The sequence below is a fragment of the Condylostylus longicornis genome, unplaced genomic scaffold, assembly GCF_029603195.1.
Source record: "Condylostylus longicornis isolate FDR11 unplaced genomic scaffold, ASM2960319v2 ptg000104l, whole genome shotgun sequence".
NCBI classification, from domain to species: domain Eukaryota; kingdom Metazoa; phylum Arthropoda; class Insecta; order Diptera; family Dolichopodidae; genus Condylostylus; species Condylostylus longicornis.
This window is the reverse complement of record NW_026578072.1, coordinates 820,242-832,101: the sequence shown is the minus strand read 5'-3', so window position 1 is coordinate 832,101 and position 11,860 is coordinate 820,242. Positions and strand designations below refer to the sequence as shown.

At 24.5% G+C, this 11,860-nt stretch overlaps 1 protein-coding gene across 1 annotated transcript; it reads right to left on the bottom strand.

Annotated features, from left to right (window-relative positions):
• Window positions 1-9,742: 9,742 nt before the first annotated feature.
• On the bottom strand, window positions 9,743-10,951 carry LOC129614157 (putative nuclease HARBI1). The gene is made up of 3 exons (XM_055528575.1): window positions 10,380-10,951; window positions 10,181-10,325; window positions 9,743-10,119 (listed from the first exon to the last, which is right to left on the bottom strand). The coding sequence occupies exons 1-3, from the start codon at window positions 10,878-10,880 to the stop codon at window positions 9,743-9,745; spliced, it is 1,023 nt and encodes a 340-aa protein (XP_055384550.1). The 5' UTR covers window positions 10,881-10,951.
• Window positions 10,952-11,860: the final 909 nt, after the last annotated feature.

Here is an 11,860-nt window from a genome sequence, read left to right as displayed (position 1 = left end):
TAAAAATATCATATTCTTTTATATTACAAGAAAAAATTATTTTACAAATCTTTTATAGCTTATTTAATTAACCAAAGCACTTCTTTTTTATTATAACTTCCCTATATACGTAGTAATTCAAAATTTCCCTACATTTTATACTCGTAACAGCTTCATTGAAAATTTTAAGCATTTTATGATAATTTGCGATGAAAATAAGAAGTCCTAGATTTTATATGAAATGGAAAAGTTAATAATTATATAATTTCATTTTTTATTTGTAAATCAATTTTAAAACAACAGCAAACTTTGTTACATTTTAATTTCATAAAACTCGTTAAATAATATATATTTATAAATTACGGTATAATATGTATAAAAAAAATGTACTATATCGTAAATAAGAAATAGTTTTTTATTTAACAAAAAAAAGCAACACTTAATAGCAAAATCTTTTCAACATTTTATAAAAATTTATGTACTCGTATGTGTGTATGTATTCACTACAATTCACTGTTCATACACATGCACTCAAACGTATTTAGGTAGGAAAGGAAATTATAAATAAGTCAAAGAAAACTCTTGATTAAATCAAAACAATAAAACAAATGAATAAGAAAAGAAAAAAAATTCATTTTTTTTTTAAGATTTTCTTCAAAATTTTCTTTATAAATGCACATTGGAGTTATTGTTGTGTTGTGTTGCAAAATCTGCAGGATGTCTCTTTATAATTTTAATATTCATATTCTATATTCATACATACATACATACCTACATATGTAGTTATTTCCTAATAAAATCAATTTTTGAATAAATATATGTATGTATGAATGCATTTTAAAATTACTTAACAAAAAGAAGAATATATAGGGCTCTAAAGGGAATTTTTTATATATTTTTTGTAAAAATTCCTAAGAATGTATATAGGAGGAGCTCTCATCAAAAGCAATAAGTTTCAATATTGATTTATTTGGAAATATGAACAACGTATATAATACTAACATACATTAATATTACTTACATAATATAAGCATGCAGAAATATGCCAGTATAAGAATCCTTTTTATTTTCAATTCTCAAGAATGAAATCAAGGAAATCATCAATAAAAATCAAATTCAGAAAAAGAGGAAAAGATTTTTAAAAAATAAAAAAAAAAATTATTTACGTATTTAAGAAAGGGAAGAACTTAAAAATTTTTATTCAAATTTTTGGTTTTTTCTTTTCTTTTTCAATATTAAGAAAATTGTATAATATTTCAAGAGCTTTTCTGATAATTTTACTAGAAATATTAAACAAGGGCTTATATTGAAATAAATTTTCTTTTAGAATATTAATTATTAAATAATATTATATATTATGTACTGTATATATATTATGTATTCACAATGGAAGTAAACTAAATATAATTTAGTAAAATTGTCATTTTTTCCAAAAAGTCTCTTGTGTGTTATACATGAAAAGTTCAATAGACTTTGAAAATCTAATATATAAGATTCATATTGCAGAATACAAAAACATAAGAATATGAAAATTACATATTACTCTATCCTAGTTTAAGATGACTGAAAACTCGAATTATAACGCAGTTCCTAACAATTAAAATTAATTTAGGTTTACATTTGTTTATATTTAAAAATATTTGATTTGAAATCATATGAAATCAACTAGATGAGGATACAAGCCGCAAAAATGCAAGAGACAAATTTCACTCAAATGATTACAATTAAATTAAATTATTGAGTCCCTTAATGTGAATTATTGTTTATTGTTTGTCCTACGATAAAGTCAGTAAAGAGTAAAGTCAAAAAAATTTGTAAGTCAAAAATAAAACTTGACTGTTAAAAATCTGTATTTTTTGTGCCTTCCTCACTCTTAGGAGGGGTGGGCATAAGGCTAGTGCATGATATTATTGATAGTCATGTCCCTGTTTTACTGCATCATAGTTTTAATTAGGTAGTTGATTAGCCTGCCGCAGTTTCTTCTTTATGTTAAATATTTAAGGTTATTAATATTTATTGTTTATTTTTCTTACTTTTTAATATCGAGTATTATGGGATATATAAAGATTACTTGTATACCAATTTTTTATTTTATAAATATTGTATATTGAACAATAATATTGAATATAAGCTCTATAGTGATTTGACCGTGGTTTGAACCGGAGACACTTCGGTTTAAGGACTGGTGCCATAACCATTCTGCAATGGTCAGATTTGCATATTATACGAAATCTTTTGATTTGCAATGCAATACTAATATACGTATATGAAAACTCCCGTACCAATAAAACTAACAATATACTATTATTTAATGGCTCTTTGATTCATTTCGTTTTTTTACTTTGATAAGTTGTCTTGACCCATATTAACTTGAAATGACAAAGCCATTTCAAGTTAATATGGGTCAAGTAGTTTAATTTCTGTAAAAAGCTATTTTATTAGTATGGGATAAAAAAATTAGTGTTATCTTCCCTCTAAAAATAATATACATAAATAAAGAGCGAATCACAAATTAATTTATTAAATGAAAACTACAATAAACTTAAGAGAAAATTTTCAAAAAATATTTTCAACTTATGCATATGTACGTAATGCCGTTGTTTCAAGATAATTAATTTTTTCAATACCATATATGCATTATTAAATCAAAATCAACAACCTCTATACTCTTAAATCTTATGAATTAGAAATTTTTCCAAAAAGTACACAATTATTACATTTTTATTATAAAAAGAAAATTTTGTATTTATACCCTTATTTTCATTTTTATATTATAGTTCTTTTTTTCCAAAGACATTCAAGAGACATTTAACAGAAAAAAAACTAACTATCTCATTGCTCTCAAAAGGGATTTAATTAAAATGTCAAAATTATGCAACATATAAGAAGAAAAAAATATTTTATAATTAAAAATCATATTTTGTAACTATTGCATGTATTCATTTCCTTATATTCCCTCCATTCCTCCATTTTAAATATTCTTCATTTTATAAAATTAAAATTTTCATATTAAAAACTTCAAAAATATGAGTATAAAAACTTTATACACATATGAGTGTGTGTGTGTATATATGCATATATTTGTGGATGTATAAATTTTTGGTTCTTGAATTTTCAAAAATTTTAATTTTAGTCTAATTTTTCCTTTTTTTTCTCTGAATGTTTTTGAATTTCTTTTTAATTAAAAGGAAAAAGAAAAAAAAAATTCAATATTGAATTTTCTAAAAGTTATAAAATAAAATTTAAATGTTTATAAAATTTTCTTTCAATCTAGTTTTTCTTTTTTTTTTTAAGAAATAAAAATATTTTTCTTATATGTGTACTTAAAGTGAAAAATAACTTTGAGATAACCTTCAAAATAATTTTTAAGAAACAAAATTTTCATCCAATTTAAATGTTTAAAAAAAAAAATTTAAATTTCTGTGTCATTTTAAAGTCCGTACGTGATTTAAAATTTTTTTAAAAGATGATAGTATTGCATTTAACTACACACATACATTTGTATGTAAGTACACTGAGGAAGATTTGGTCTAAATTAGGTATTTTTCTTAAACAGAAAAGACTCAAACTACAATTCAAAATCATTACAACCTATAATTAATTGCTATATAAAAATTATCTATAAATTGCTAGCTAATTTTCAAATAACCCCTTTATTTTTTTTTTTTGAATATAATTTAAAGTTGTTTTCGAAATATACTGTTTTCAAATTTTTTTTTTTTTTTTTTTTTTTTTTTTTTTTCCTTCTTCACTCCTAGAAGGAGTATAGGGCTAGTGCATGATATCTATCATGCCCTAGTTTCTATAGTCATAGAGAGTTAGCTAGGTAGGTGACTAGCCTGCCGTAGTTTTATTTATATTAATTATTTGAGGTTATTAATATTACTGTTTATTTTTCTTAGTTTTTTTAGTATCGAATATTATGAATATTTGAAAATTACTTGTTTAATATTTATTAGTATTGCATATTAAGTTATATAATATTGAATATAATTTTTATATTGACCTGACCGGGGTTTGAACCCGAGACCCTTCGGTTAAAGGGCCGGTGCCATAACCACTGCACCAATGATCAGATGTTTTCAAATTAGTTCTACTTTTGAGCCGATTGAGTGGGCTACAATAATTTTTGTATATATTTTGTTGCCAAATTTAAAATATTTTTAGAGGAATTGAGAATAAATTATTTAATATTTCGTAATGTTTTTATTTGAATACCCATAAACTTTTGTCCAGCAAAACATTTTTTATTCAGCTCTATATTTTATATTAAAAACACAAAAAGACTATGGCCAAAAGAGCTGTTTACATACTTTTATTACAACATTCATATATCAAATTTGATTATCTACGAAATATCTGCCTATTACATCCCTTTTGCTTTTATTTTATCCATATAATTGAAATAATTATAGCCCGTTTGGCTATAAGAAGCATTGAAACATGTTTATGTCATATAAAGACAAAAATTATTTCTATTTTGACTAAAAATATTACGATTTATGAAATATTTTATTTTCAATACAGAAATATGATCTCCGAAATGGTTTATGACCACTTTAGATATGCATTTTTTTTTTCAGTATACATACTTTTCTATTAACTCTTTAATTACAAATTTATTCACACGATCGAGCTTTATTTTTTTCTGTACGAAATTCTTTTCGCAGCTTAGATTCCCTTTGAGAGATTTTATTAATATTTCTAAATTATTGAATTAAATTGTAGTTAATTAAAATAGTTAACATAAAATTTAAAGAAAAAAAGAATTATTAAGAAAATCCTGAATAAGTACGGTCACAAATTTAGCTAATTGCCAACTTTTTATATTGTGTATGCAAATAAAACAACAAAACAGAAAAGAAAAAGAAATGGAAATCTCAAAACAAATTCTCACACCATAATATAAAGAAAATCATGCTTAAATTTTTTTTCCTGAATTAAATACAAGGATATACTTATTGCACGTATAATTTACATGACCAATGAAAAATCAGAATCAGAAGCTTGCATATCAGAAGTTTTATTGCATTTAAATTTATTTTCCATGCATGGAACGTTTTTTTCTTTTTTTAAATAAATAAAAATGATGACCTCAATTATTTCATTCGTAAACTTCTTTTTACTTTAAATTCAGATTAACTAAATTTGGTATATTTACCATGGTATTATGATCGTTCCCAATTATACAATTTGTATATAAATACAAAAAAATTTATTTACTAAGTATTTCATTGTAAAATGCATAATATTTTTATTTAATTTAAAAAAATATTTTTTAATATTTCTTGTATAGAATTCTATTATATTAAAAGAATGTTAAAAATATGAGTAAAATTCATAAAATATATTATTGCCCCAAAAAATTTTTGTACATTTTATTTTTTATTTTTTTTTTTATAATATTTATTATTCGCGACCAGTTTTACTTTCTTTAGATTCCTATGACATAATACTTTTATTCTTCTATATTATAATATATTTAAAAGATCACATCTTTCATCTTGAAATAATAATAAAAAAATAATAAAGAAAATAATAAAATAAATTTGAATAGAATCTTGAATAAAAGTAAAATGTAAACAATTCTCTCCTTGAATAAAATTATCTTAAATAAATAAAACACAAACAGGAAACATAAACCATAAAACATACAAAAAGAGTATATAAGCATAGAAAAGGATAAAATATGTATATATATATATAAAAAAATTTTTATATCATAACTAATTGCAAATGAAAAGAATCATTATTTTTTCTTTTTTTTTGTGAAGGATTTACAATTATCCTTTCAGCATTTGTAATACAATTTCCATATGAATTTCTTTTCTATTATTGTTTTCTATGTTTATTTTTTTTGTAGGTATTTATTATTAACCAAACTTGATGTAAGCTGGTAAGGTAAATAGCTTTAATATTTATTTTTTTTTATATTTTTTTGTCTCATTTTACCTCTTTAGTATATTAGACTACACGAATATATGCATATATAATAAAATAGAGTATGTACTTCATATTTACATATTACCTTAATTTAATAAATAAAATTTACATTTAAATAAACAGTGTGTTTAATTTGAAATTAAAAATTTCAAATTAAATTGAGAATAAGGAAATTTTTCTCATTAATTTTTAAAAAAAGAAGCACTGTTCTAAATCAGTTTTCAAAAAGAAATAGTATTATTTATTCTGTACCATGCTATTTATACTTCACATCTCTAAGATTAAATTTGTCTCATTCAAAAAAGATCCTTAATGGAACACCGGGTATTTTATATAGTGACTGTTCCTATATCTTGAACTGTTACTGGGAGACAACTAGACATGTTATGTTTTCATCAAATAATTCATTGTACAATATGTACACATATAGTTCTCTATCAACTAATTTCGATAAATTATTGTTGGGTCACAATTATTTTTAGGATTCCTTTAAGAGTAAATTCAAATAATCTGTTATTGATCTAGCCGATATAAAAAACATTCTTCCAGCTATTAATTCTCCAGGTTACGTTTTTATTAGTGTTATTTTAAAATTGCTAAGGTACAGCTTTATTCTTCAATTTAAAGAATGCTGTACTTGTAGATTAACTATCGACGTAGTTTATTTCTTCACTAATATTTTTAGTTTTGCCCGCATAATAACCCAATTCGTGTTTGGTCCAACACTGTTTCATATACTAAATTAGATTTAATTGGAGCAGATTAAAATTTAATGGAGTTCAACTTTCTTTTGGTTAGATTATTACAATCGCTTACTCTTATTTTAATATTCCGCCCGAACTAAACAAATCGTTTCAGACAAATGGATTGAAACACATTTCAATAAATTTGAAAACTTATAAAATCATATGTTTACGATAACGATATTTTTGATTTATTATAATTTAGTCGTGAATTACTAAGTGATAGCGCAGTGATATTTTAAATAAATACAAATACAAAATTCGATTGACTAACCCTATGCTGTAATCAGAAAATATTTCAATAAATCATAATATCTCATAAGTTAAGATAATATTTAATTCATATTATATAGAAATATGTTATTATTTTCAGCTTCTCTTTAACTCATCTATTTTTTCTCTTATTTGCAACATATTTGAAACTTATTTAATGTGTGTCGTAAAGAAATTTGCAAGGAGTATATAGAGATTTATTCGTTTAACATTTTCGTTACAATACAATAATATTTTCTTTAATTATATAATATACAATATTTACATAATTATTTATATGAATACCGCATAAAATTCATGTCTATATCATAAAAATAAACATTATAAACAATTCAGATTTCAAGTACTATTTTTATTATGCTTCACACTGAAAATATTTGAATATTTTGAATTTATAATTTTTTCAACAAAATTATAAATTAGAAAAAAAAAATGCTTACGTGATTACAATAATTTTTTTTTGTTTAAATATACTATATACATATGTATGTATATTATACTATTAACATTTTAAGGGTTCGAACAATTTATTTTAATTATCAAATTTTAAACTGCAAAATGGATTGGTTTATATATCAGAATGAGGTGTTTGAATCTTTATATAAAATGAAATGCTAAATTACTACAATAAGTGGAAGAAAATTGGACTTCAAATTTCCAAAATTTTTATAAAGGCGCATAGCTCCTCTACTATAAAACAGTCATCCGTTAGAGACGAGTGAACTTTCTATTAAATGGAAGAAGAAGAAGAGAGCCAAAGAACCAAAGCACAAATGAACTGAATTAATAAAAATAAGTACTTTTTAAAAGTGAAAGTAGTTAGTGCAGTAGAGCCCTAAGTGCACTATTATCACTTATTGTGTACTGCGGTTTTAATATTTCGACTTCTCCCTATAAAATAATTCATTTCAATTGAGTTTTTTTATTGCATTTCCATTTCTTTCTTTTTATATTTATATTAAATACACTTAACAGTTATACATACTTTGAATATGAAATGGAATATTGAATAATCCTAATATTGTGTGTTTAAGTTTCCTTTGAAGTTAATCAAAATTAAATTCTTTAAAACCATTCTATGATATGTATGTTATACGTAACATGTAACATAACATGTCACATTATCAATGCTCTGATTGTTTTTTAAAAAGAGTGTTATTTACAAGCATATTATTTTAATTTGTTAATTGTAAAAAAAAAAAAAAAAAACAAAAATTTAAATAATTTATTTATTTATTTTTTTAGTTTAATATTTTAATATGTGCTAATATGTTAATTATTTGTTATTCCAATAAAAACTAAAAAAGAAAAGAAAACATTATGGTGTTACCATAGTATGCAAATTTAATTTTTTTTTTTTTGTTTAATTTTTCTTTTCATATTTTTGTTTTCTTAAAGTATTTATGTATGTATATAGGATAGCGTGTATAAAATTTTTGCTTTTAATCCCCTCTATTATGTATATCGGTATCGGCCGATAAACGATAATTTATCGGCAAAATTTTGTGTTGGTATTACCAACATTGTTTATCGGTAAATTTTATCGGAGTGGGGAAAGCTTTTTTTCCCTGTATAGAAAACGTATTAGCTGGTATTATGAAAACGATAAATTGTCGGGTTTTCCCCGATTTAAAAGCGGGTACAAATTTTTAAACGACAGATTTTTTTTTTTTGTAAAATCTTCATTTTGTCAAGGAAACTGGTGTAATTGATTGCTTTTTTAAAATGTAAGCATTTTTTCTAAATTATTTTCTTTCAAAATGTTATTCATATATTTTATTTAGGAGTAAAATCGTAAGCAACAAAAAACAAATTGCGCGGTTAGTAGAAAAAATGGAAGAGGACTTAAATCTGGCAAGGAATGTTTGTTCTAAAGCTATAAGCGTGGCGAAGTGGCAAGCTATAGCATTAGAACTTAACAGCTTAGGACCAAATCGTGATTTCGATAAATGGCAGCGAGTAAACCATTTTTTTTTTTTAAAACTATGATTTTTAAGTAAAAATAAATTATACCTGCAGGTTTGGAGTGACCTAAAATACAAAATTCGCAAAAAGGTCGTTGCAAATAAGTCTGAAATTTTGGCAACCGGAGGAGGACCAAATAAATTGCATAATTTTACTGACGTCGAAGAAGCTGTTCTAAGAATAATAAAATTGGATCCTTCAGAAAACTATAGCGGTTCAGCTTTCGGTTTAGAAGAATTTTATTTTGATATGGAAAATGTGTCAGGGCCTGCAGTAGAAGCTCAAGAAAAATCGCTGGACGATACTGATCTGATGATCGAAGGTAATCTGGACCATTCTACAGAAAAATCAAAAAGCAGAAAAACACCACAAAAACAAAAAAAAGAAAATATAGAATTAACAAAAACCAAATTATTACAAACTGAAGTTGATGCACAAACAAATTTTTTCGAAAAACAACTAGATGAAATGAAAAAATTAAGGAGAAGCATAGAAAAAATTGAGAGTTATTCGAAAAAGTTACTAGAACTGAAAGAAAAAAAATTACAACTTAAGAAAGAAAAATTTGTGTTGTTTAAGAAGCATCAAGAAAGTAAAGATAAAGATAGGAAACTGAAACTGCAACTAAAAATTCAAATTTTAGAATTAGAAAAAGAAAACCGTAGTGCTATGCGTGTGTAAATTATTTTTGCTTATTTTGTTTTCTTAGATAAAGAATATTGAATTATGAATTACTTTTCAAAAAATATTTTTATTTCCGTTGATTTTCTTTATTGAAATAAATTTAATGAATTATGGAACTACTATTTAAAAAATATTTTTTATTGATCACCAATTTTTTACAGTAACCGTAATATATTGTCCCTCATTCGTCTTCCTTCATTCAGTCTATTTGATTCTTCTTCCGGAATTTCGTTACTTTCTTCATAACCAATTACTGTATGATCCAATTCATCATCTAATGCAATGTTATATTTCAAACAAATGTTGTGGAGTGCAACACAAACATTGACTATTTGCGTTGCCTTCTGAGGCGTATAATGTAGCTCCCTTGCACCTAGCAGGCAACGAAATCTACTTTTTAGTAAACCAATCGTTCTCTCTATGATATTCCGCCCTTGTGCATGATTTTTGTTGAAACGAGCTTCCAAAGACGCCTCCTCAGTATTTCTGAAAGGTGTTAGCATATATGGTGCCAAGGGATATCCTGAATCTCCTACAATCAAACATTTCATTTGTTATTTTTTTATTTTTGCAGAATATGTGTATGTACTCACCCAGAAATTTAAAATCATTTCGTCCACTACGATAATCACTCTCAATTTTAGCTTTTAAAGCTGACACGTTCCAAATATGCGAATCGTGATAACTTCCTGGGTATTTGGCATTCACATAACGTATGTTCATTACGTGGTCACATACCTAAAATTATTTTTTATTATTAATTTAATTTAGGTGATTATTAAAGCAACTTACTATCAATGCATTTAAACTACAAAATCCTTTTCTGTTGTAGTATAAATGTTTTACTTCTTCTTTTGGACTTATTATTTTTATGTGACTTCCATCTATACAACCCACAATATTTGGGAAGCCCGTTTTTTCGTAAAAATAAATTTTGGCACGTCGTTCTTCCTCTTTACTGTACTCAAATTTAATCCACTTCGGACATGAACGCTTTTCAACTGCGTTGAACACCTCTTTTAAACAAACTGATACAGTAGGTTGAGCTAAACCTAAATTAAAATCGTTGCCTACGCTCAGTTGATAGCTTCCTTGTGCACAAAATTTTAAAGCACATGCCAGCTTTATGATATTAGGTACAGCGCGTTCAGTTTTTGTTATTTTAAGTTGGTCTTCTATTTCATTCAATAAATCTCGAAAAGCTTCCTTCGATAATCTGAAATTCTGGATAAACCTAAAAAATGTGTACATATTATATAAATAATAAAATAAAATAGGTACATAAACATACATTTTGTTGTCTAAATCCAATGGATTAGTTGAATCTCTTATATGTCGTCTTTGAATAGCTTGCGTTTCTTCACTTACTATCGTTTCTTCACTTTCAAAATATAATTCACGCGACATTTTCCCGATATATGTATATTTTTATTTTACAAATTTCACCGAAAATAATTTGCTTACAACATCAAAACCAAATTCAAAATAATTTTAAAAATTTTTTGACAATAACTTTTGAAAGAAAACAAATGTCATTAGAAAAAAAAAAGCTTTTTCTCATATTTACAAAAAAAAAATTTGTATGAAAAAGCTTCTTTTAATCGGTTGAAATATTTTTATCGGTATCGGTTCATAATACAGAAGAAACCTAAAACCGATAAGAACTGCCGATAATATATCGGCCGATACCGATGTTCATAATAGAGGGGAATATCATTAAGAGAAAAAAAATTTTAATTTAATGTTAAATAATGCGAGAAAGTTTTCCCTTCGCTTAAGTGTCTTGTATTTTGTTTTTTGTATTTTATTAAGTAAATTGAAAATTCATGCAAGGTAGGTCAAAAATGAAAATAATTTTAACTGTTGTACACGCAAGTAACAATTATTTTGTTTCTTTTCTTTTAAAAATAAAAAAAAACTCAAAAAAAAAAAAATATTCGTAGCATTTTATTCTGTTAATTTTTTTAATTATATAAGATTAAATTGAAAAATTTATTAAAATCATAATAACATAATTGAATAAAATCAAGTTTTGTAATTAAATTTGTTGCCTTTTTAGAAAAATTCGGGGACAGAAAACTTTAAAGTCTTGGATTTCACAGGGTTTTATTATAAGAAACTTTATCAGTTCATAATTTTTATTAGGCAATTTCTATATTCCAGTCTAAATGTAACCATATATAAAAATTTAATTGAATTTCTTACACCTTAAAATCTATATTCCGGCAATATCATCGGTTAAGGTAGCTCGATTAATTTTGAATTTACTGCCA

Bases quoted from the DNA above. Each gene is read 5' to 3' on its own strand.
- LOC129614157 (XM_055528575.1), bottom strand. From the start codon at position 10,880: ATGTATGTTTATGTACCTATTTTATTTTATTATTTATATAATATGTAC. The intron at 10,326-10,379 runs GTAAGTTGCTTT...AAATAATTTTAG, and splicing joins GTAGTTTAAATGCATTGATA to GTATGTGACCACGTAATGAA. The intron at 10,120-10,180 runs GTGAGTACATAC...GTTTGATTGTAG, and splicing joins AAATGATTTTAAATTTCTGG to GAGATTCAGGATATCCCTTG.